The sequence below is a fragment of the Phalacrocorax aristotelis genome, chromosome 3, assembly GCF_949628215.1.
Source record: "Phalacrocorax aristotelis chromosome 3, bGulAri2.1, whole genome shotgun sequence".
Taxonomy (NCBI): domain Eukaryota; kingdom Metazoa; phylum Chordata; class Aves; order Suliformes; family Phalacrocoracidae; genus Phalacrocorax; species Phalacrocorax aristotelis.
Window position 1 is genome coordinate 37,037,014 of NC_134278.1, and position 21,117 is coordinate 37,058,130.

Here is a 21,117-nt window from a genome sequence, read left to right on the forward strand (position 1 = left end):
AAAGGAATCAGGATCACAGGATCACAGAACGGTTGGGGTTGGAAGGGACCTCTGGAGATCATCTCATCCGACCCCCCTGCTTGAGCAGGCACACCTAGAGCAGGGGGCACAGGAACGCGTCCAGGTGGGTTTTGAATGTCTCCAGGGAAGGAGAGTCCACAACCTCCCTGGGCAGCCTGTGCCACTGCTCTGTCGCCCTCACAAGAAAGAAGCTTTTCCTCATGTTTAGGTGGAACTTCCTGTGTTCCAACTTGTGCCCATTGCCCCTTGTCCTGTCATTGGGCACCACTGAAAAGTCTGGCCCCATCCTCTTGATACCCACCCTTTAGATATTTATAAGCATTGGTAAGATCCCCCCTCAGTCTTCTCTTCTCCAGGCTGTACAAACCCAGGTCTTTCAGCCTTTCCTCATAAGGGAGATGCTCCATTCCCCTGATCGGTTTTGTAGCTCTCCACTGGACTTGCTCAAGCAGTTCCCTGTCCTTCTTAAACTGGGGACCCCAGACCTGGATGCAGTACTCCAGATGTGGCCTCATTCGGGCGGAGCAGAGGGGGAGAATAACCTCCCTCGACCTGCGGGCCACATTCCTTTTTATGCAACCCAGGGATGTGCCTCTGTGGCCTGTCCAGAAGGGCACCATTTCCCACCCCCTTGCTGCTGTAAATGGTGGCCAGCAGGGACGGACCCGGGCCTGGTGGAGCAGAAGCGGCGCTCCACACGCATGGGGCAGGAGGACCAGGAGCATCCAGAGGGGCCGAGCTGTTAGGGAGGAGCAGCCCTGATGGTGGAGGGCATGAATTTAAGCGCGTTGTTCATCATGCACCAGGGCCACCTCGACCTGCGGGGCAGGGCACCTAGAGGGAGGCACAATCCCCTTCTCAGCCTCTCAAATGCGAATGGTGGCACCCGGCAGACCCGGGCGCTGGGGACGTGGCAGCTCGGGGCACGCAGGTTGCCGGCTTGGCTCGCTTTTCCCGGCGAAGCAGGACGAACGGCGGGCTGTCCCTCGCCCGGGGAAAACTACAGCGCCCGTCGGCCCCTGCGCGCCGCCCCCACCTTTCCCGCCTCTCGCCGTTATCGCCTGCCTCCTGTCAGCGAGGAGCCGGACCCGGCTCGCCCTAGAAGGGCTGCCGCCTCGGAGAAGCGGGGTGCTGCAGCTGACAGCCGCCTTCGGCGGGCGGCGGGGTGGAGCGGGGCGGCCCCGGCCCCCTTCATCCCTGTCTCGGTCCCGTGCGGGGGAGCGGCGTCCCCGTAGCCTCCGCTGCCCCGTCCCGTCCGGTCCCGTCGCCTCTGCGGCTCATGAGGTGAAGATGGTGATCCGCGTCTTCGTCGCCTCCTCCTCGGGCTCGGTGGCGGTGAGTGGGGGCAAGCGGCGGGGAGAAGGGAGAAGAGCGGGGTGGGGGGCCGCCGGGGCTCAGCCTCCGGGGCCGGGGACGGCGCGGGGCCAAGCCGCCGCTCTCCCTCCCCGCGGTTGCCCCTCGGAGCCTGCCCTTGGCTCCGAGACCTCGCCCCGCACGCCGGCATGGAGCGGGGGGGTCAGTGGGCTGCTGCAGAACCCGGGTCTCAATCCGGCGGGGCTGCGTGTGCAATGGGGGCGTAAAAACGACACCCCCCACCCCCCCTTTTAAGGCTGCCAAAGTGTAACTTGTTCCTGAATTGCCCTTGGCAAACCAAGCCCTGTGAAACCTCTTTGTAGGGGACAAATATTGTTTTTAAACGGTCTAAAAGGTGATTAAAGTGGGGCTAAACCGTCCCGCTTGGGAGGGGGTTTCCGCGCCTCGGTGAGGGGGAGGCGCCCTGAGGCGCGCCGTGCCCCACCCCTCAGGTGCGGGGCCTTGGTGCCCGCCAGCTACTGCGGGCTTGAAAAATAAATACAGGGAGAGCCCTGAGACAAACTTCAGGCCAGTAGCACCTCTCTGCATTAGCAAATACTCTAGGAAAGGTACAACAACTTTCAGACTCGGTTTTGAAAGGCATCACTGCGTCCTCTACTTAATTGAAGCTCTTATAGCTTTCTCTTCTTTAATTATGCATGTGACCTATGAATTTCCATATTTTCATATAAAGTGACAGCTCTGATTTCCATTGAGGCAATCTGAGTGTAAGCGTTCTACTGAATTTGTTCTTTAATGAGGAACATCAGAAGGATTTAGATATAATTGCTATTCTTTATGCCTCAGCGGTGAAGGCAGTGGCATTTTTGCATTGCAGAAGGATGTAGCACTGTATTTTCCCATCTGAAGGTTTATTGTGTGTTCACTGCCATCAGCCTTTTACTGCACAATACTTGTTTTCAGTTCAGTGGCATGGTGACAGGTATGGGTTCCGATATGTTTTGGCATGAAGTGTTCAAAATGCTTAGTGGCTGCATTTCAGCTAATAAAAACTAATTACCCATTTCAGTAGCCAACTGAGTAAACACGGAGCGTCTTCAGAACTCTGTAATCCATGCTCATCAAGCATCCATAATAGAAACATCTTCCCTGCATGGGCAATTGTTTCATGCTGTGGTAGCTCAGTATTGCTAGGTTTAGTTTCTGATCCATGCCTCATAGCTTGAACAAGAATGCCTAGTTTTATATTTTGTTTTTGTTGAAGGGGGAGAAAAGGGACGCATAGTTAGCTCACCCATATCTCCTGTTCTTACCAGTCTATGAATAAGTAATTGATGGGAGTTTTTGATTCTGCCCTCTCCTTCCTGTCTCTCCCTCCAAGGAACATACCCGTTAGCAGCAGCAATATAACCCTCTTCACTGTCTATTAACCCAGCAAACCAAATCTGAGGTTGACAAGCATTTTAATTTGCACATCAGTTCATTTGCTGACTTCTTTCTGGGTTGGACAACAAGAAGATGACATACAATACAGATTACAGTTTGCAAACTGGTGATAGTCAACTTTCTTCATCTAGACAGCCTAGCCAGAGAAGAATAGACAATTTAGTGTTTGAAGGTAATGTTACGCATCTCTTTTCTGTCAGTTTTTCTTTATCTATGTAATCACAGCATTTAAGAATCTTCATTATGGGCTAGGTTCCTGCTGTGCTCAGTGTCGCATCACCGAGGCTTTTTACTGTGGGCTTTGCAGGGGGTGTCCCTGGATCACAGCTAAATGATGGAGGAAAATGACAAAGAAAAAATTATTATCAGCTGTTTATGTGGGAATCTGCATCTGGAGAAGAGGGCAGTTACTGTATTGCACATCTCTAAACAGAGAAGTTTTAAACTTATTTTCATCCTCCTGGAACTAAACACTAGTGAGAGGGGACAAAAAGTGTTTGAGTCATGTAATACCTTGTAGTCTCCTCCAGCCTTCAGCACAACTGTGTCAGTTACTTTTTGGGATCCTGTGCAATTTATGAGACAGGATGATTTCCCTGACTGGAGAAATGAGTACCCCTCATAGATCCTACTCTGTCTCCTGCTAAAAACAGTGTCAGAATCCATGGTTTAATTTCCACTTGTAGGTCAGCTTGAGTCAAACTGTAGGCTAGCGGCTTTTGAGAGTGGATGTGGCTGAGATCAGCGTCTGTCCTGCTGCAATTAACCAAAAACTTCTATATGTAATATTTGCTGATAAACTAAAAGCAACGTCATAGTGACATGATTCACTTTGCTAATCTCTCTAGAGATGTTTTGTTAAATTACTCTTTATTTTAAAATGAAAAGTCCATCTAGTCTCTAGAGTAAGCTTTCAGTTTTGTTTGTTACCTCACCAGCAGTGTGCTGTTAAAGCATGGGCACTTCTCAGTCCTCTTTCTTCTTTGTGCATGCAATAAGACTGGTTTGAGTTTGCGGAGAGGGAAGGGTGAAGGCAGTGATTTGTTTAAATAACAAATGCAGCAATTTCCTTATGTTAACTGGTGAAATGGTATTATCTAGCAAATATAATGAGCTAAAGTCTTTGTGTTAGACTCCTTTTGAAATTTTCAGAATAACCAGGTCAAACGATAGGCATTTGGCTGAAACATTCCTGAGAAATATACTGGTTGTGTAGTCAGCAAAGGCTTCGGTTTTCGTAACTATAACTTCCTCTGGAAACTTTTGAAATGTTTGTTCATCCTGATGCTCAGTGTAGTTTACTTTGTGCTAAAGAAGATAAAAATACGTAACAGTAATACATAGTTCTAAGAGTTCAGCACATAAAATGTTTTGGGGGTCATTCTGGAGAATGAGAAAAGGAAATAGTTAGAGTGGATAAGAAGAAGCCAAGAAAAATGTGAACCTTCCCTCCTTTTGGTCTTGGACTTCTCCCTGCAGCATCTTCCTCACATCTGAAGGCTCTTAGACCTTAGAGGTTAATAGTAGTAACTATTTTTTTTTTTTTTAAATTTGTGAATATAAATGCCTCATGAGTTTAAAAGAGCTCACAGATCCCAAAACTTAGTTGTTGCTTTAGTGGAAACATTCATCTTCAGTGTTTATGGAAGCTGGACTGTGGGTTTACCCTGTTGGGATGCTGCAGTCAAGCTCCTGTGACCTTCTTGTGGGAAGGGAGGAGAGAGGCATTGTGTGTATGTCTGCATACATTTCTAAATAACCCCGTGTTGTTTTGAGCATGCGTTAGGCAGCTGAATCGCAATGGGAAGCCTCTGAATAGGCAGGCAGGCATGTTTCTACAAGCCTTACTGTCTCCTGCTTTTTCTGACCTGAATTTCTGTTTGTTGGTAAGCTGTGTCTTGAATTCCAACCACTTCTTTGTAGGGCTGGGGAGGCAGGCTTTGCTACTCCTCCCTGATAAGGACAATCAGTGTTCTTTTGTGTTTGGGAGAAAGGCTACTTTAAAATGAGGCTACTTTTCTGCCTCAGAAGTGCTTCACTGTTTTCAGGAAATAGTTTATGCCCTCATTTTTCACCAAATCATTCCAAGGTGACTGTAATTTAATCTGCTTCACATTTTCAGTCTATTAATGAAAATTTACATTTGTGCTAAAGTACTACGTATTGAATCAGTTAAATGGTTTTTCCAGTGTTTTAAAGCGGCTCTGCCTTTGACAGGAAGGGTAGTATGAGCTCAGTAACTCTACGCCTGGAATTCCTATAGTTATCTAGAAATGTCAAACCAGAGGAGACTTCAGTCCTCTTGCAGTCAGAGGACTGAAGATCAGGTAAGGGGAATGTCAGTGGAAAGCTTTCAAATAATGAAGGCACTTCAAACAGCTGCCTCACTTGCACTTTCTCCTCTGTGGTAATAATTTATTGCCTTGGAGCTTCATCTTCTGTTAAACCGAACAGATAATATAGGGGAGTTACTGAAATAATGGCACAGCAGGTAGAATCTCCTCTGACTAGTAAGAGGTGCGAAACACTTTCCCACTGAAATTTTTGTGTATTCATGAGATGTGAAAAACACATCATTGAAATGAATTCCATTTAGCGTATAAGGGCAAGTGCTGCTCAGGCATATTCTCCATGAGAACATGTTTAGGAATAGGAGGGCTTGAGGACAAACAGCACCAACCCGAAAAGAATAGACTTTTTAAAATGACCAAAACTTGGACTTTGACTCTTGCTACTGAAGAGAATGATGGATTTTTTTACTAGGAAGCTTGATAAGATAAGTGCAGTTATCGTTAACTTGTTTCTATAGCAAATACTGGTTTTATGAGACTAAAACTCTGCTTTGTTGAAGCATATCGTGGAGGTCAAAGGAGTTGGAATTTTTGTTTCCTGGAATGACTTTAAATCACAGTATAAAACATCAGAATGTCAGAATAATTACAGTCATGTTTGGTTCACGTGTTTTTGGATAACGTGACAAAGACAAATACAATGCTAGCATTCTTAAGGCTAAGCTTGTCTCCTAGCGAGAACGATGAATTTCAACTCCACCCTTGTTTGCACAAAGTCATTGTAACTCAATGTTTCTCATAGCTCTTGAGGTGTGGAATAAATTAACGTAGAATACGTCACTTCTAGAATATCCACCGTCTAACAGGGGTTTCTTGCCTCTCTGCACCCCAAAAGCGCAACAGTTAAACCTGAAAGTGATTTGGTTGAGTGATACAAGTGCTGTTTGTGAAAACTGTATTAATTATGGTGGTCATCTGGAAGGATCTGCAACTTGCTGTATGTGATTTACAGAAATTCAACTACCTGTTATATCAAATATTAAGCTTTGCAAATTATAAACATTATCATGATTTTTAAATATTAGAAGTTTGTGAAATGAGATCATAGCAGCAGGTCAGTTAGCTTTTTGGAAATGAGACAATAATCTGTACAATTAGAAGTGATCCTGCGATATTTACATGGGAAAGAGCAGTATTTTAAATGCATAACCACAGCATTGTCTAACATCTGTCAGCATGCTGAGGATACACCTGTTGGATTGGATCCTCAAAGCCTGATTTATGAATCTCATGTGAACTTCGTGCTCTGTCACTTCACTTGGTCAAGGTGGTGGTGCTTTTGGTGGTGCACCTACAGAGTCGTGCTGTAGCAACACCAGTGATACTGGGAGAAAAATTCAATCCTTGCTCAGTCAAGGGACACATCATGTATATCATGTCTTGGACCTTAGCAACTCTATTGTGCCCATAGGAGAGATCTGGGGACTTTCTGGACCTAGGCCCTTTGACTGGCAGAAATGATTTCCTCATCCTTCCTCAAGTTTTCTATTGTCAGGTCAGGTGGCTCATATTCATCTTTGCTGGTTTCTGTCAGTCCCGTTTTGCAGGGGTCACGGGGCAGAGGGAGCTTGTGAGCCTTGCTCGTGACTGTGAATTCTACAAAGTGGGATGGTCAGCGCTGAAGGCTTCAGCTGTTTTTCACTGTTAAGGGCCCTCTGTGGATCTAGCTCTCAAGTCTGTATTCCAAAGAAGTCTAAATTCTAGTTATATCCTCCTGCCTCCTGGTGGAGAGAATTAAGAGTCTCTGAACAGGAGTTCGGGTAGCTTAATGAATGTGTTCAGGAGGGAGCCAGGAGAGAACCCTAGTCACAAGGTGACAGGTGGAATTTAGAACATCTGTGTGTGTTATTCAGTACCTAACTGTTGCACCATTCTTGTGTGCTCTAGCACTTTTCAAATATTTACATTTCTTCTTGGCGGTTAGATGATGTCAGAAATAATGCTACCTTGAAGAACATGCTTTGGACTGCATGGTGTCTGTCATGAGCAGTAGGACTGATACTGACCTTTGATTACAACTGTAACTGTAATAAAACTTCAAGGGAGGTATTGTTCCAACTGGATTTCTGAAGACTGTATGGATTGTGTGTTCTGACTGTCCGTGTATTGGTCTGCTTTGTACAGGCATATGGTTCAATGTGTCTAACAACTGTATAGTGATGTTTTCATTAAAGATTTAGTCCTCTATTTTGAATATACTTACATGGGTTGGAAAGAACAAAATGAGTAATAAAAGGCGACTTGTTCATTTTGAGAAGGTTTTTCCTCTCTGTTTTTCTACAGAGGACAGCAGTGTCAAAGTACAAGTCCCTGAATGGATGTACTTCCCCGGTAGTGATCTATTCTCCTTAATCTTCCACCCATATCTTCAAAACCTAGAAATTCTTTTTCCTAACACTGGTCATAGCATCAGCAATTGTATGAGGTCACATATAACTGAATTAATGGAAAAAAAAAAAGTAATAACTAACATGCATGCTATTTATTAGTACAAATGACTTTTGGATTACTTTTCCACATGGTTTTGTGAAATGAAAATTAATTTTGGCACGTAGCTCACCTGTCTGTTTTCTAGAGGGTACAACCCAGGAGGAAAGGCAGGGAATGAAGCATATGCCATTCTTTGGTTGTCCCCATTTTGTTGTCTGGCACTAGTACACCAATATATAAACTGCCACGTTTACAGTTGTCATTGTCATGTTACTCTCTGCCAATGTTGCTCCTGCATAGAGAAACTCCAGCAGAGGGGCAAGGCAGGCAGCTCTCACACTGTAACATGTTGGATCACTGCAACTGCTTGCTTCAGTACTGCTGAACTGGAGATCTTGGTACCAGCAACTTTAATCTGGTGAATTCAAATGGAAAGCAGCATGTTTTCCATACGCAGCCTGCTGCAGTCTTGGTGTCTGGTTTCTTGTCACTACAGAGGCTGCTCAGCCAAGGGACAATAAACTGAATTCCACTGTGTTTGGGCATCACAGAGCTGCTTTCCCAAAATTTGTTCAGCTATTCTTCTGTAAACCTAGGTCAGACATTCACTTCCTCTCTAGATTTTTTTTTTTTGTTGTTTTCCCAAGAAGTCTTACTTGGGCAAAATATGCTAAGCACCAGAGCATCAGTGGTTTTTTTTTTTTTGGAGCTAAGTATCTGTGTAAAAAGAGATATTGAAAAATGATGTTGAATTAGAGTCACTGCTGGACTAATGTGAATCCTGTGATCTGCAGCCATTTAATGGGATGTGGTGTCTAGTGCAGTAAATTCATATAAGATGTGATCCAAAGCTTGTTGAAATTGGTGAAAACATCTTCATTGACTGACTGGGCTTTCATCCAAGCCAGGTGGCTTCTATGCTTACCATTAAACCTAAATGGTGTCTGTGTGTCTGGAAAGTTCAGGACTCTAATAATGTGTATTGTTCTAAATGTTTTTATTCATGCGTATAAAGGGTACAACGCTGCTGGCTGCAAGGTGGAATTGCTCGAGTACTGTCTGCAAACATAACATGTCTTCATTAGCAGTAAAGAGAAATGAACCTCAGGATACAATCTCCTACCTAAAATGAAAGAACTAGATTGTTGGTAAAATGATTGTATAGGACTCCTAAGCCTCTGTCCTTGGGCAAACCACAGCAAGTAAGTACCAGCTGCAAGTAGATACCAGTACAGGCCACATTCTAGGTGAGAGAGCTGAATTTCCTGAATTTCCACCACTCAGTGAGGCTAGAAATAAATAACTAGCTCTTGCAAAGTTATGTCTCCTATTCCTCAGTACTCCCCCATTTTTAAAATGTAAGGGCCTATAGATATAATTCAAGAAACAGTAAAGACATACCAGTAAATGTGGAAGTGTACTAGTCAAAGTTACCTGATAGTACCAAAGCCCAGCAAACCTTGCCGATGTAATGGGACAATATTTATTCAGAGTAAATTACCTTTCTCAGTACTTGTAAGAGCTTAAAAAAATCCGATATTTTAATTGATATATTGGATATTCTGATTCTAATAGTCTTGTCAGAGTATACTGCGGAATAAGTCCGTTTCACTTGCTACATGAATGCTTTTGATTTTAATTACAATCCAAGCAAAAATTAAGTCTATAATGCGACACATTTCAGTTGATCTCTGTGAGATTCTCACTGGTACTCTTCTGTACAATCCGTCTCCCAGTTTAATTATTTCAGACTGTTTATACTTCTGTTTATCCAAAGAGGGAAATGTAGAAGAAATTAGGATTTGTGGTAAAATAGTCAGCATTTAATGAAATTCTTTATTGTATAAAATCAGGATCACTTTTGTCTTTAGAAATCTGAGTGTAACTTGCAGACAAAGAATTGTCACTAAGATGGTAACCCAGAGTGTATTATTTTACTAGCAAGTACACTGAGGGCAACAGTTTCCTTACCTGCAGCCTCAAGTGCTGGCCTCCTAAGGGAGTCTATCTAGAAGGAGATAGTGTTATCTTTGTTTTGCTTGCAGTATGAAAGCTTGATGAGAAGAGTAAGGAACACATAAATGCTGTAGTCCTTGGAATCTATTCTTAGTTGAAATCTACTCTATCCAAACCCATGATCGTGTTCTGGTATGTCAGTGTTTTTTACCAGCGTAATGTTTGGTAAGTTTTACGGAAGATAGTTAACATTTTGCAAGTCCCTTAGGCTGGTGGATTTACTTCTTGGCAAGGTGAGGGGAAATGTAGAGGCGGTGGCTCAGAGTTCTGAGTAGAGGTACTGAGTTCCTCAGTAGCCATGAGATTGTTTCCTTAATCTTTTCTACTGGGGTTGGTATGTTGTTTAAGCAGCACCTGTTGGATGAGCAGATGGAGTCAATTCCCAAGCCTAAGTCACTGTTGACTCTTATTTCTAAAAACAAACATCAGATTCATTTTAGTGGGACTCATGTAGGTGAGCAAAGTGTGACCTGATCTTTCAAGGAATGACTCAAGTTGCTGGTGAACTTCAGATGGTTTGACTGGGGGGAAGGGGTGACTGACATACAAACATTGTGCAGGCAACTCACTTAACATCTTTCATCTCAGCAAGAGAGCATGGATACAAAACCTGCTCTCTAGTCTTTCTTGGGCTGTAGGCCCCTATCTCTGAAGTATTTTGGGGTGATACCTTTTGATTCTTCTGTCTGAGGCTGTGGCAGGCCTTCGATTCTGGTGTGCTATGTTACTGTAAGAGTTATTTATCACCACTCTGAAGGGGCTGAGCCTAAAGCATGTGGATAGCCTTTTGGGGTGATAAGAGCTACAGTGATGAGGAACCTTTTTAAAACGTTATTTCTGTCTCCTTAGTGGGGGAAGAGAAAAACAACTGGATTTTACAACAGTAAGCAAGCTTATTTAGTCTAAATTTAATATTGTACTTCACTATTAAAGTAATTGAATTTGGCATTGAGGAAGGGGAGTAACTGTCTTGCTAGCTGATTCATGAAGAGAAGCTCTCAGGAGACACAGGTTGCTCAGTGACTCAGGTTAGTCATCAATAACAGCATGCCCTTTTGTTGTTGCCCATCTCCCTTGGGTAGAATAGAGCTCGTCTTGACAGTAAGAGTTCCAGGATTTGTTGTTGTTGTTGTTGGTTTTACCTCAGCCTAACTAATCCCCAACATTACTAGTAAGACAATGTGGAAAACTGCAACATGTTTCTTCAAGGAATAAACTTGCAGCAATTAATGCCTAGGAGTGACCTTTGCATATGTATCAACCTGCCTTTTGTTTGAATATACATATGTAGATGTGTATTTTTGCATACACGCCTATATAATGAGATATATATATTTATGTATCTATATAGTGTGCATATGTTAAGTATATTTATGTCTGTGTAGGTATGTGTGTCTACCTTTCTTAACCTTGGAATCACCAATAGATGCTGTTTATCACTCCGTAAAAATAAACTACTGATTTTTGCATCCCCAGAGGAGAAGGAAAGGTAACGTGGTGCCTTGCACTGGTTGCTCAAGGTATGTCAGCATCTGTCGGGGCCCCGTCTAAAATGACTGCTTTTTTATTTGAATGTCTGGACCTTATGGAATTGTAGCCATCGATGTCTGTCTTCTGTGTAAGCTAGAGTGCTAAAATCGTGGTGCTTGCTCAGCTGTCTCAGCTACTACATGTGTCTGGCTTCTACTTAAGTGCTTTACTTAAGTATCTTATTTCAGATAATGAGATACTTACAAAACATCAAAATAGTTATACCAATATAAGATATCCACCAATATAATTGTGTTAGCTAATGGGGACAATACAGTGCCATAAATATTTCCTTTCCTACCTAGGAGAAAGGTAATGTCAGTGTAAACAATGTTAGGAAGATTTTTATCTGAGAGCCCTGACAGGGCTAGTGGTGGCAGTTGAAGACCTTACTGCTCGTCACTTCAAAGTTGCTCTTCTGCCTGTTGCAGAACTCCAGGACAGAACACGTGCCTGCATTATAGCCCCTTTGGTTGCAGCCTTTTGTGTTTGCCTTCATGGGTACTGAAGGCAGGCTAGTAATATGCTGAACTGTGCAAATGAGCCTCTGCAGCACCAGGACTTGCCCAGTTTTGCCACTGTTGCAGGGATGATGATAAGTTTTGGTAGGAGGAGGGTATCAAGCTTCTGCTTGTGACAAAGCCTTAAACAGCCACAGTTTCTGGCTTTCTGAATATCCCGTTTCATGGGATTGTTCTGCTGCAAACTCTGCCAGCAGGGTTGCCCTCAGAGCTTTTGTTTGTAGGCAGACCCTGAAACCATGCTCTTGTGCTCCATATTAAATACAAATCAGAATGTGTGATTGTGTATGTTCCCTTCACACATGCTGATAAGTTTTTCCTGTTGGCTTTTGGCTTTTTATGCTTTTACAAAAAGAGAGAATCTTGTTAACCTGCATATGCTAGGAGATATGGGCCGTTGTGATCCTTTACACCAATCTGCTATGTAACATGGGTCCTCTGGATTCACTGGATAGATCCCAGCTGAAGCAAGAGAATGTGACTCAGAAAAAAATATTCATTGGAATTTAATATTGGAAATTCCACCACAACTTTCACAAATGTGTTCTATTTCCTGAGATTTTCCTATATGGCAGAGGATGATATCAGGTATTATCTGTGCTATTAAAACCTTTGAGTGATTATTTGGAACAACTTAATAGTAGCATTACAAATCAATTAAACACTGCTTTCTTAATCATGGAATTGGGGTCTGCATTTGTCAGAGAAAGGCAAGTGAATTTTTCTGTGTCTTCATTTGAAAGACACCTTTGACCTGATGAATAATAGAGCATCAGCAACTGAAATGTGTCATTACCTTGCTAAAGTGTTAGTGGAATTATCATCCCTGTCTAATCTGAAGAAACAGAATTCAAGTATGCATGAAACCTTTGATGTGGATCTGAATCTCCTAAGGTCAGACAATCATGCTGAAGCATCTCTAATTGAGTGATCTGATATGTTTATATAGAAGCAGAGACAGGAATGGCATTTGAAGGATTTAGATAGCATGAAATTCTTCAGTAGGAACCTGCTAGGAAGCTAAAATTAGTTAGAAAGGAGATACAAAACTAGTCTTTGAACAGAGAAGACAGCTGCCTTGAAGGCCCTGATGTGCAAGCAGTCCCTTCCTACTTGGTGAGACTAGCTTGTCTGCAGCGAGGCCTCTTTTTCTGGCAAAGGATCCCAGCATCAGGCCCCAGGAGAGCCTGAAAGTTTGTGGGTTTATTCAGCATAATGTTCAGCAATATCTTTGGCTCTGTGGAGGGGACTCCTGTTGCCCTTAGAGGAGATGTGTCTGCAGTTTATGGGATAATGATCAGATGGCTGCTGTGTTTGGGGATGCAGCTAGTCATCAAGAAATGGGGCTGCAGAAGTATAAAAGAAAAGGTAATTTGTGCATACAGAGCTGCAAGAACACACAAGCTACATGGCTATAGTTGCATTTGTTGAAAGAGAAATAATGTTGACATTTTTTAATAAAGTTAGAAGCCTCATTCTGCTCTCTTTTGACTCAAAGGTAATTCTGTTATTGATCTGAATAATAGCAGTGGCAGTCAGCCCTAGTTTAGAGAATGATATCAACAAAATCCATCATCCTAGCCTTACAAAAACATACGGATAGGACTTTGCAGTAATACAGTCCATTTTTATCTGAAACGTGGTGTTTGTCTAGAGCCATAAATGCATTTGTCTGTTGCTATTTTATATACTGCTGGGAAAACCTGTAAATATCCGTAAAAACCTAGCACAACAAATTCTGAATGACTAGCACTGCTGTTACTGCTGTTACTTTAAAGTGCATTATCAGGGGTGTGTATATCTGTGGTTGGCAGAATGACACATCTGTGCTGTGTGGATAGCAGCTGTCAGGAGAAAATAGTGAAAGTATTGACAAGTTTATTTCACAAACTTGTTTTTCAAATACTTTGGAGCATTTTGGAATCATAATATCTGTGATCTTTCAGGATGAGAAAATAAATGCAAGCATAGCCGTTCTTAGGGAAAGGCTAGATGTTTTTTCCAAGTATCCAATCATTCTCTCAAATTCATGGTGGGGGTTTAGTAGCTGTGTGGGAGAAATATGGATGTGACCTTGTGTTTATGTGGGAACAGGGTTCTCCGTAAAACCCAGTATGCCACTGCTGGGCTGGGCAGTACTGTAGTCTTGGACTTTGCGTTAATGTTTCTTTGAAACTTTATCATACTGTCAGGAGACTTTCTGCTGCATGTGACATCTTAGGGCTCCACATTCTTCGTCAACTTGTTGTTGTTTCAGAAATAGCTGGAGCTGCAGTTGGGTGTAACTGGGTGTCGGGCTATGGGTCCCAAGTGACAAAATATAGAGAGGGTGCAGCCTCTCAGGTAGGGTAGGAGGTGGCCAGCGGGACTTACATCTTGAGCTAACAGAACCAAGACCCCACCCAGACAAAACCAGGCTTATTACTTATGTCTTATGGGCTGCTAGGTGTTTTTATCCGTTCTAATAGGTAAATATTCCTATGCCACTGAGTTTTGATACTTAAAGCTAATGAGAAGGAAGAAATATGACTTATTTTTTTTTAGTGCCAAGAAATTTGTTTATATCTCATTTGCAGTAAGTACAGAAAATACAGCTGGGGATGCTTTATTCATTGTTACAAAACAATGTGACTGATAAATACATAGAACTAGTTCACAACACTTTCCGTGCTCTGCTGACTCACCATGTCACAAAAAGAAGATAATTGCATGTTTTCATCTTAAATGTTTAGGTGATAAACATGTTACGTAAGAGGAAATGTGTGTGAATTTCTTGCTAGGGGAATTTTTTGTTTTTATTTTTCTTGGCAAAATTTAGAATAGAATAGAATATTTCAGTTGGAAGGAATGTACAGTGGTCATCTAGTCCAAGTGCCTGACCACTTCAGGGCTGACCAAAAGTTAAAGCATGGTATTAGGCACATTGTCCAAATGCCTCTTAAACTCTGACAGGCTTGGCATCGACCACCTTTCTTGGAAGCCTGGTCCAGTGCTTGGCCACCCCTTTGGTGAAGAAATGCTTCCTAATGGCCAGTCTAAACCTCCCCTGGCACAGCTTTGAACCGTTCCCATGCGTCCTGTCACTGGATACCAGGGAGAAGAGCTCAGCACCTGCCTCTCCACTTGCCCTCCTCAGGAAGCTGTAGAGAGCAATGAGGTCGCCCCTCAGCCTCCTTTTATCGAAACTAGACAAGCCCAAAGTCCTCAGCCAGTCCTCACAGGACATTCCTTCCAGCCCTTTCACCAGCTTTGTTGCCCTCCTCTGGATGCATCCAAGGACCTTCACATCCTTTTTAAACCGTGGGCCCCAGAACTGCCCACAATACAGAAGGTGAGGCCGCATCAATTCTGCACACAGCAGGATAATCACCTCTTTTGACCGGCTGGTTGTGCTGTGTTTGACGCACCCCAGGATGTGGTTTGCCCTCTTGGCTGCCAGGGCACACTGCTGACTCATACGGGTATTATAGCATTTGCTTACTTTTCAAAACCTTCTTATAAAACTCCTCTCTTCAATGCTATTTCAGTGAACTTTAAACAATGACAAAGTATTTAACATATTTTAAGAAAATAAAGAAATAAAACATAGTTATTGTGTTTTTCTTCCCTCCACAATCCTAGTCTACCAAGCAAGCTTGAGTCACATTAATGAAGTGATATCTCTTAAATCTCAGATTTTCAGCAATAGCAGAGTTGGACTTCCATGAGCAAGACACTAAACTGTTCCCTGCTCCCCTAACTCTGCAGGAGGAACTCTGAGATTCAAAGGTCAATTTTCTGTTCATTACTGGAGGACTGAGAACTTAGTTTCCAAAAGTTCAGAACTTTACAGTTCTCAACAACCTTGCTGAACTGGGACTTTACTGGGAAGCAAATGATATTCTTCAGAATCAAATAACTTACAGAAATCAAAAGAAATAAACATATGAATAAAAGTAATATAGCATGGAGATCAGAGAACAACTTGTGTTTAATTAGGAGGTACTAAAGAGTAGCTGAATTAATAATGGTGGCAGTTATCATACTTGTATGTATGCATAGTAAACATTTTGAAAAGGAAGATAGATGTTGCTTGTTGAAAGGGTTTCTTTCATGATGCAAAATACTTGTTATAAATATGCCACTTTGACAAAAGAGAAGAGTATGAGGAGGAGTTAAATGTAGAATGCTAAACAGGAGATTTAAATTATTCTTTCGCAACTTTGAGCTGTCTGTTGGAAAAAAATGCATGAAAATAACACTTTCTTTTTAACCACTCTCTTGAATTACTGAAACATATGTTAAATTACAAACAAACACATCTATTTATTGAAAGAAGTTAGCTGGCAGCTAGGGTTTGAATTGCTCGTCTTTTGAAATGAATTATTCTAGCCCTGCAGGATGGTTCCATCAGGAGAAGTTTTTGATAGCTGAAAATATGCTTTGAGTCCCTGAAATCTTCCAGGCTGCTCAAAGTTTCTCATGTCTTTTGTGCTAGCTACTAGGATCACCAGTCTTGTTTAAAAAAAAAAAAAAAGTCCTAGCATGTAATTCTAATAATTTTGAAACTTCTTGGCTCGCTGTTGGCTGAGATATTTTAAATAACAGACCAAGTTACCAGCATGCTCTGGTAATCTGCCCTGTTTTAGCTAGAGGCCCAGCTGAAGAAGAACCAGTATGCCTTCCCAGTGTCCTCACAGGAAAATACCTATGACTAGGAAAGATCCTGTATCTGTAGCACAAATATAATTTCCAGCATATATTTTGTCAAATAGAAATGTAAAAGTTTTCAGGATAGTGTAGCTCCACGGAATGGAGCTCTTGCTGGAGGTTATGATCTAAACTGGCAGTGGGTTTTGCAAGCTTCCCTGCTAGAACAACCAACAGTGCATCCTGACCATCAATCTGGCAGTCAGCTGCTGCTTGCCAGGCTAGGCTGGGAAGCCTCTTGCTATGTTTCTCAGTCTGCATGGAGTCCTCTGGCTGCTAGTCTGTCAAGGTCTCTCTCATTTGGAGCTGCCTGCCTATACACAGTGGGACTTCCAAGTTCTGGTTCAGTTCCTGTTGCAAAGTCTTCAAGTTTCACTTTGTTGTAGGCATTTTTTATTTCCAGAAGCAATAATGGGTTTTTTGGTTTCACATTGATGCAGTGGAATACAAATTCATGTCGTTAATTAGAAGATCCAGCTTCAGCAGTATTCTTAGTCTTTTGTTAGGAAGTAATGAGCCAAGATTTGGGTCTCATAGCATCTGGTTTCCTCCAGTCCATTAGGGACTCAGGTGTAAGTGGATTTTCAACACTGTAGGAGTACATTGGTACTACTACAAGAAGAAAATGATGATAGAGTCACTTACTTCATTTGTGTACATCATTGGCAAGTCCTGTTTCCTGAAACAGAAGAAATAAAGAGAGGTAGGCTTGGGAGTGACTTGAGAGACTTTCTCAGCTGCACACAGCTCAAAGGCCCCTACACAGTACTGCCTCTAGCTGATATTTCTATAGAACCTTCTCTTTTAACTTTCTTGGTCTTTTTCCTTTTTCTGTGTGTTCCATATCTGTCTCCCCTTTTCTCTTACATGCTTACTGAAATAATACCAAATAAATCCTTGAGCAAACTCCCATCATCTCTTGTTTTGTGTAGTGATAGATGTATTTGTACTTGCTAAAGGCTCCTTCATGTTTGAGTGTTACCTTGTTACTTGCACAGAAAGCAATAGTTTCTTAATTAAAAAAAATCTTAAATAAGAAACTTTCCCCTTCAACTTGTAATACATATGCATACACAGAAATAGGTTTAAATGCCATTTTTATAGCATGCATCTGACAAGGAGAATATGAGGTTAGCAGGCATTGGGCATGGAACAGTTTACTCTCTTCTGTAGCTTTATAGAAAAAGAATATGTTTTCCTTTGCTGACTGCTTGTGATTAGGAGTCTTTTAAAAAACAAACCTGTCTCAAATTTTAACGGCATTTCTTAAATACTGGACTCCTTCAAAGACACCATACAAATACCGCACAGAGGTAAAGGGGTACAGATTGCTTGGCTAAGTAGTGTCTCAGCAGCTCCCAGGGACCTGCAAACTGATTTTGCATAAAGCTGAACAGATTGCCCTCCCAGTTCAATAGTGTGTTTCATATGGCATGTCCTTAATTATGTCTCTGTATGCAAGCGTAAGATTGCTGCTAGCAGGAGACCAGGGCAGTGCAGGCTGCATGCAGCCGCTGTTCAGGGACTGTTCTATTTCTTTTCAGACTGAAAAGTTCCGTGGTCAATTTTTAGGATATTGAAACATTGAGGTGCAGTTTTTCTTGAGGATGAAGTGTGGAAGGTGTTTTTAGCTATTTGGAGGCCTGTTCTGAGGAGACTGTATTTTCCTTCTATCACATGTAATCCAGTATTTGCTACAGCAGGTAGCCACTTACTTTACTTTTGGGAATAGTTATGTAATGATGATTTTTTTTAAAATTTATTTTTATTGCAAAATTTTCTTCTTTTTTACCCTCCTTCACCTCACCCTAGCTTCTCATCTCCTTTTTCCATATGTACATAGCTGAGTTGTATTTTCCTGTGCCAAGAACAATGCATTAATCATACAAACCTTTGTAATGGTCTGTCACAGTACTGCCATATCTCTGCAATAAAAATTGCAAGGGGTCAGTTGTGCTCTCCTTTCCTAAGCCAGGCAAAGAAAGAGAAATTTGGCAGGAACTCTCTGTCGCTACAGGTTGCAGATATAACAGGACCATGAGGAATTGCTTGTCAGCCTTGGTGAATGTGTGAGATTGTTTTTCATTGCTTCTGTATGAAAGCAGCAACACAGTGGAAACAGAAGAAAAGAATGCAGATGTTGCTTAGTGTGTTTGTGAGAGGCATTTGTCTCCTTGCTTTTCTAGGGAAGGTATGTGTAGGTTTGCAGTTAACACTGTTCAGAGTTCTGTTCATTTGATGTGGTTAGGGCTTGCATTTCTTTGTTAAAGTGTAGTATCTCCTTATTATCTGGGAGTATGTGTTAAGCCTAATCTCTGTTAGAAGTGAAGATTAGTAATCCTCTGCAGTAAATACATTACATCGGCATTTTACACTGCAACAATCCCTTTGGTTTTGTTTGCGTGACTTGTAAAGGCAGAGACCCCCATGTGACATTCTTAGCTATGGGAGTGAGCTGAAGCTTGTGTTTATGTAACACAAATGCTGTTTATGCAGTTCATATTTCAAATACCTGTAGCTGGTCATGCTTCAGCTTCTGCCGAACCATTTTCTCAGGGTGCAGTTTTGCTACTGATATAAACCGATGAGATTGTGGCGCTTACATTATTGATGCTCCTTCCCTTCTTCCCCTGGTTCCTGCATTGTGCTTGTGCAAGAAAAACTGCAGGAGCTGCTTGGCAGGAGGGAGTAACATTGTGTCATCTCAGTGACAGCCAGCGGTGAGATCTGCTTAGGTGTATCATCCAGCTGTACCCTAAAGGTGTCTCTGCCAAACGCAATACATTCAGTTTTCAGCTGAGTCAGTGAGCGGATCACGTGGCTGCTGCAGTTCTGGAATAAGGGCAGAGGTCAGGAAAGAGTAACAAGATTGAAAGAGAAGGAAGGGAACCAGCAGGACCATATCCATTGTTAGAGGCACAGGTCTAGATAGACATACGCCAGTCTGTGAAACAAGTCTTTGAGGTGGACTTAGGCATCCATTCTGTTTTGTTTTTTTTTTAAATGTCAGACTTCTAAAATGTGTGTGTGGTGCGACAAAGCAGCTTAGATGATATTTATCATAAGGCCTTGTTCTCAGCATGTGTCGTCTGAATACTTTTTGGGGTGGGATTTTGTGTTAGAAAGCAGGCTCTTTGTCCTTGGGTTCTGTCTGCAATAAGTGGACAGTTTAAGTTAGGCTTTTGGTGCCTTCAGTTCCAGGCAGTCAGGACAGTCAGTGCTACACATCCTGCTCACCAGCCAATCACTGAATGGTACCTGCTGTCATTCCCTCCACTTGCAGGCAGGAGGACTGAAGCCCAGGAAATGCCTTATTTCCAGAAGGTGGGTCTTAGAGCCCATAGCAGAAGACCAACCTCCCGCATCTACTTTGTGGGCACCGGATGCTCAGCAACATGCCTGCTGACACGGTGAAGAGATTTAAAACTGAGAACGTGTCTGCTTTGTCCCTTTTATATTAACTGGGCTAATGAAATAAGGCAGAGAAGTTCTCTTTAATCATGGCTATTTCACAGTTCCTATTACTACTGCTACTTGAGTTATCTTGCCTATAGTATAGTAGAAGTAATATTCATTTATCCTATCTGGGTTAGATAAATCCTGGATTAGTGAGATTTTTGCAGTGTATTGGATATCTTGGTTAAAATAGTATAGAATAATAAAATACTGCTGCCATTTAGTAATGGAGAGACCACATGATAAACTCTGGTTCAGCAGCTGTCACTAGGCAAGCCTTCCTAGTACAGATGATCTTCTGGAAACAGATTCAGGAAGCATAGAGAGTGGGGAAAAGAAGGAAATTGTGACCTGTTGGAAGTGATGAGAAGCTTCCAGGGAATTTTGGACTGATGGTGTGATCTGATTTTCCTAAACCTCTGGTCCAGTCTGGACATGATTTATGATGCTAACACCCTGATTCTGCTGTTAAATGAACTATATGATTTATCTTTTAACCGGAGATCTCGTTCCCGGAGATCTGGGAGATCTGTTGTTCCCTGTCCCCCAGAATAGTTATGTGGGAAACAGAAATCTTATAACAGAATAGTTTTCAGTCTAGCCAAAGACTTAAAAAGTAAAGTGGCTGAAAGCTGGAAATGAGGCAAATTCTGAACAGAAGCAAGCAAATATTTTAAGCGAAGACAGTTAATTAACTATGGGAAAAATTTACAGATTCTCTGTTATTATCACTTCAGGAATGAAGCTTAGGGGGGGGAAAAAGTCCAAAGAAACTATTTACTCCTAAGAGGAATTAATTCAGGGATGCTGAAGGTCAGAACAGATAATCCCAGTGGTCCTGCCTGGCCTGGCATGAGGATGTCTTTGAAGTATTTCTCCGAAGCAGTCTGAAACCTCCTGTTACCTGTTGCAAATCAGTGTAAAGAAATGAAAACTAAGGGAAAAAGCTAGGATACTTTAGCTGAGATAGACTTTTTTATTTTTTTGTAAATCGGGCTACTGAACAAGTGATTAGCTCATTTTGGCAGTTCTGTGCATCAAAATGGGCATCCTATTTTTGTGCTTTTTAATCCTAATAAGGAGACCAGCTCCAAATACTGGGATAAAATGGAGACGTCTCTGGGAGTTTTTTGCCTGTCTTACTTTTGTGAATAAAAAAAATACATTAACCAAAGCCAGAGAAATGATGTTCAGAAAACAATCAGCCTATATAAAATATGGGAGACAAACATTGTATTATGATAGTAGACTGTTAGCTCTATCAGAGTTTTCTTCACCATGCTGAAGATAGATTAGGATCATATTATGTAAAGAGGCATGGATTTTTGTTTCAAAGTCAATGT

At 42.1% G+C, this 21,117-nt stretch overlaps 1 protein-coding gene across 1 annotated transcript in view; it reads left to right on the forward strand.

Annotated features, from left to right (window-relative positions):
• Nucleotides 1–897: 897 nt before the first annotated feature.
• SH3BGRL2 (SH3 domain binding glutamate rich protein like 2) overlaps nucleotides 898–21,117 on the forward strand; it is a 55,267-nt gene continuing 35,047 nt past the window's right edge. Inside the window, exon 1 of the mRNA XM_075089727.1 lies at nucleotides 898–1,356. Coding sequence (XP_074945828.1) covers nucleotides 898–1,356 — 459 coding nt within the window. The remainder of the gene's footprint in view (nucleotides 1,357–21,117) is intronic.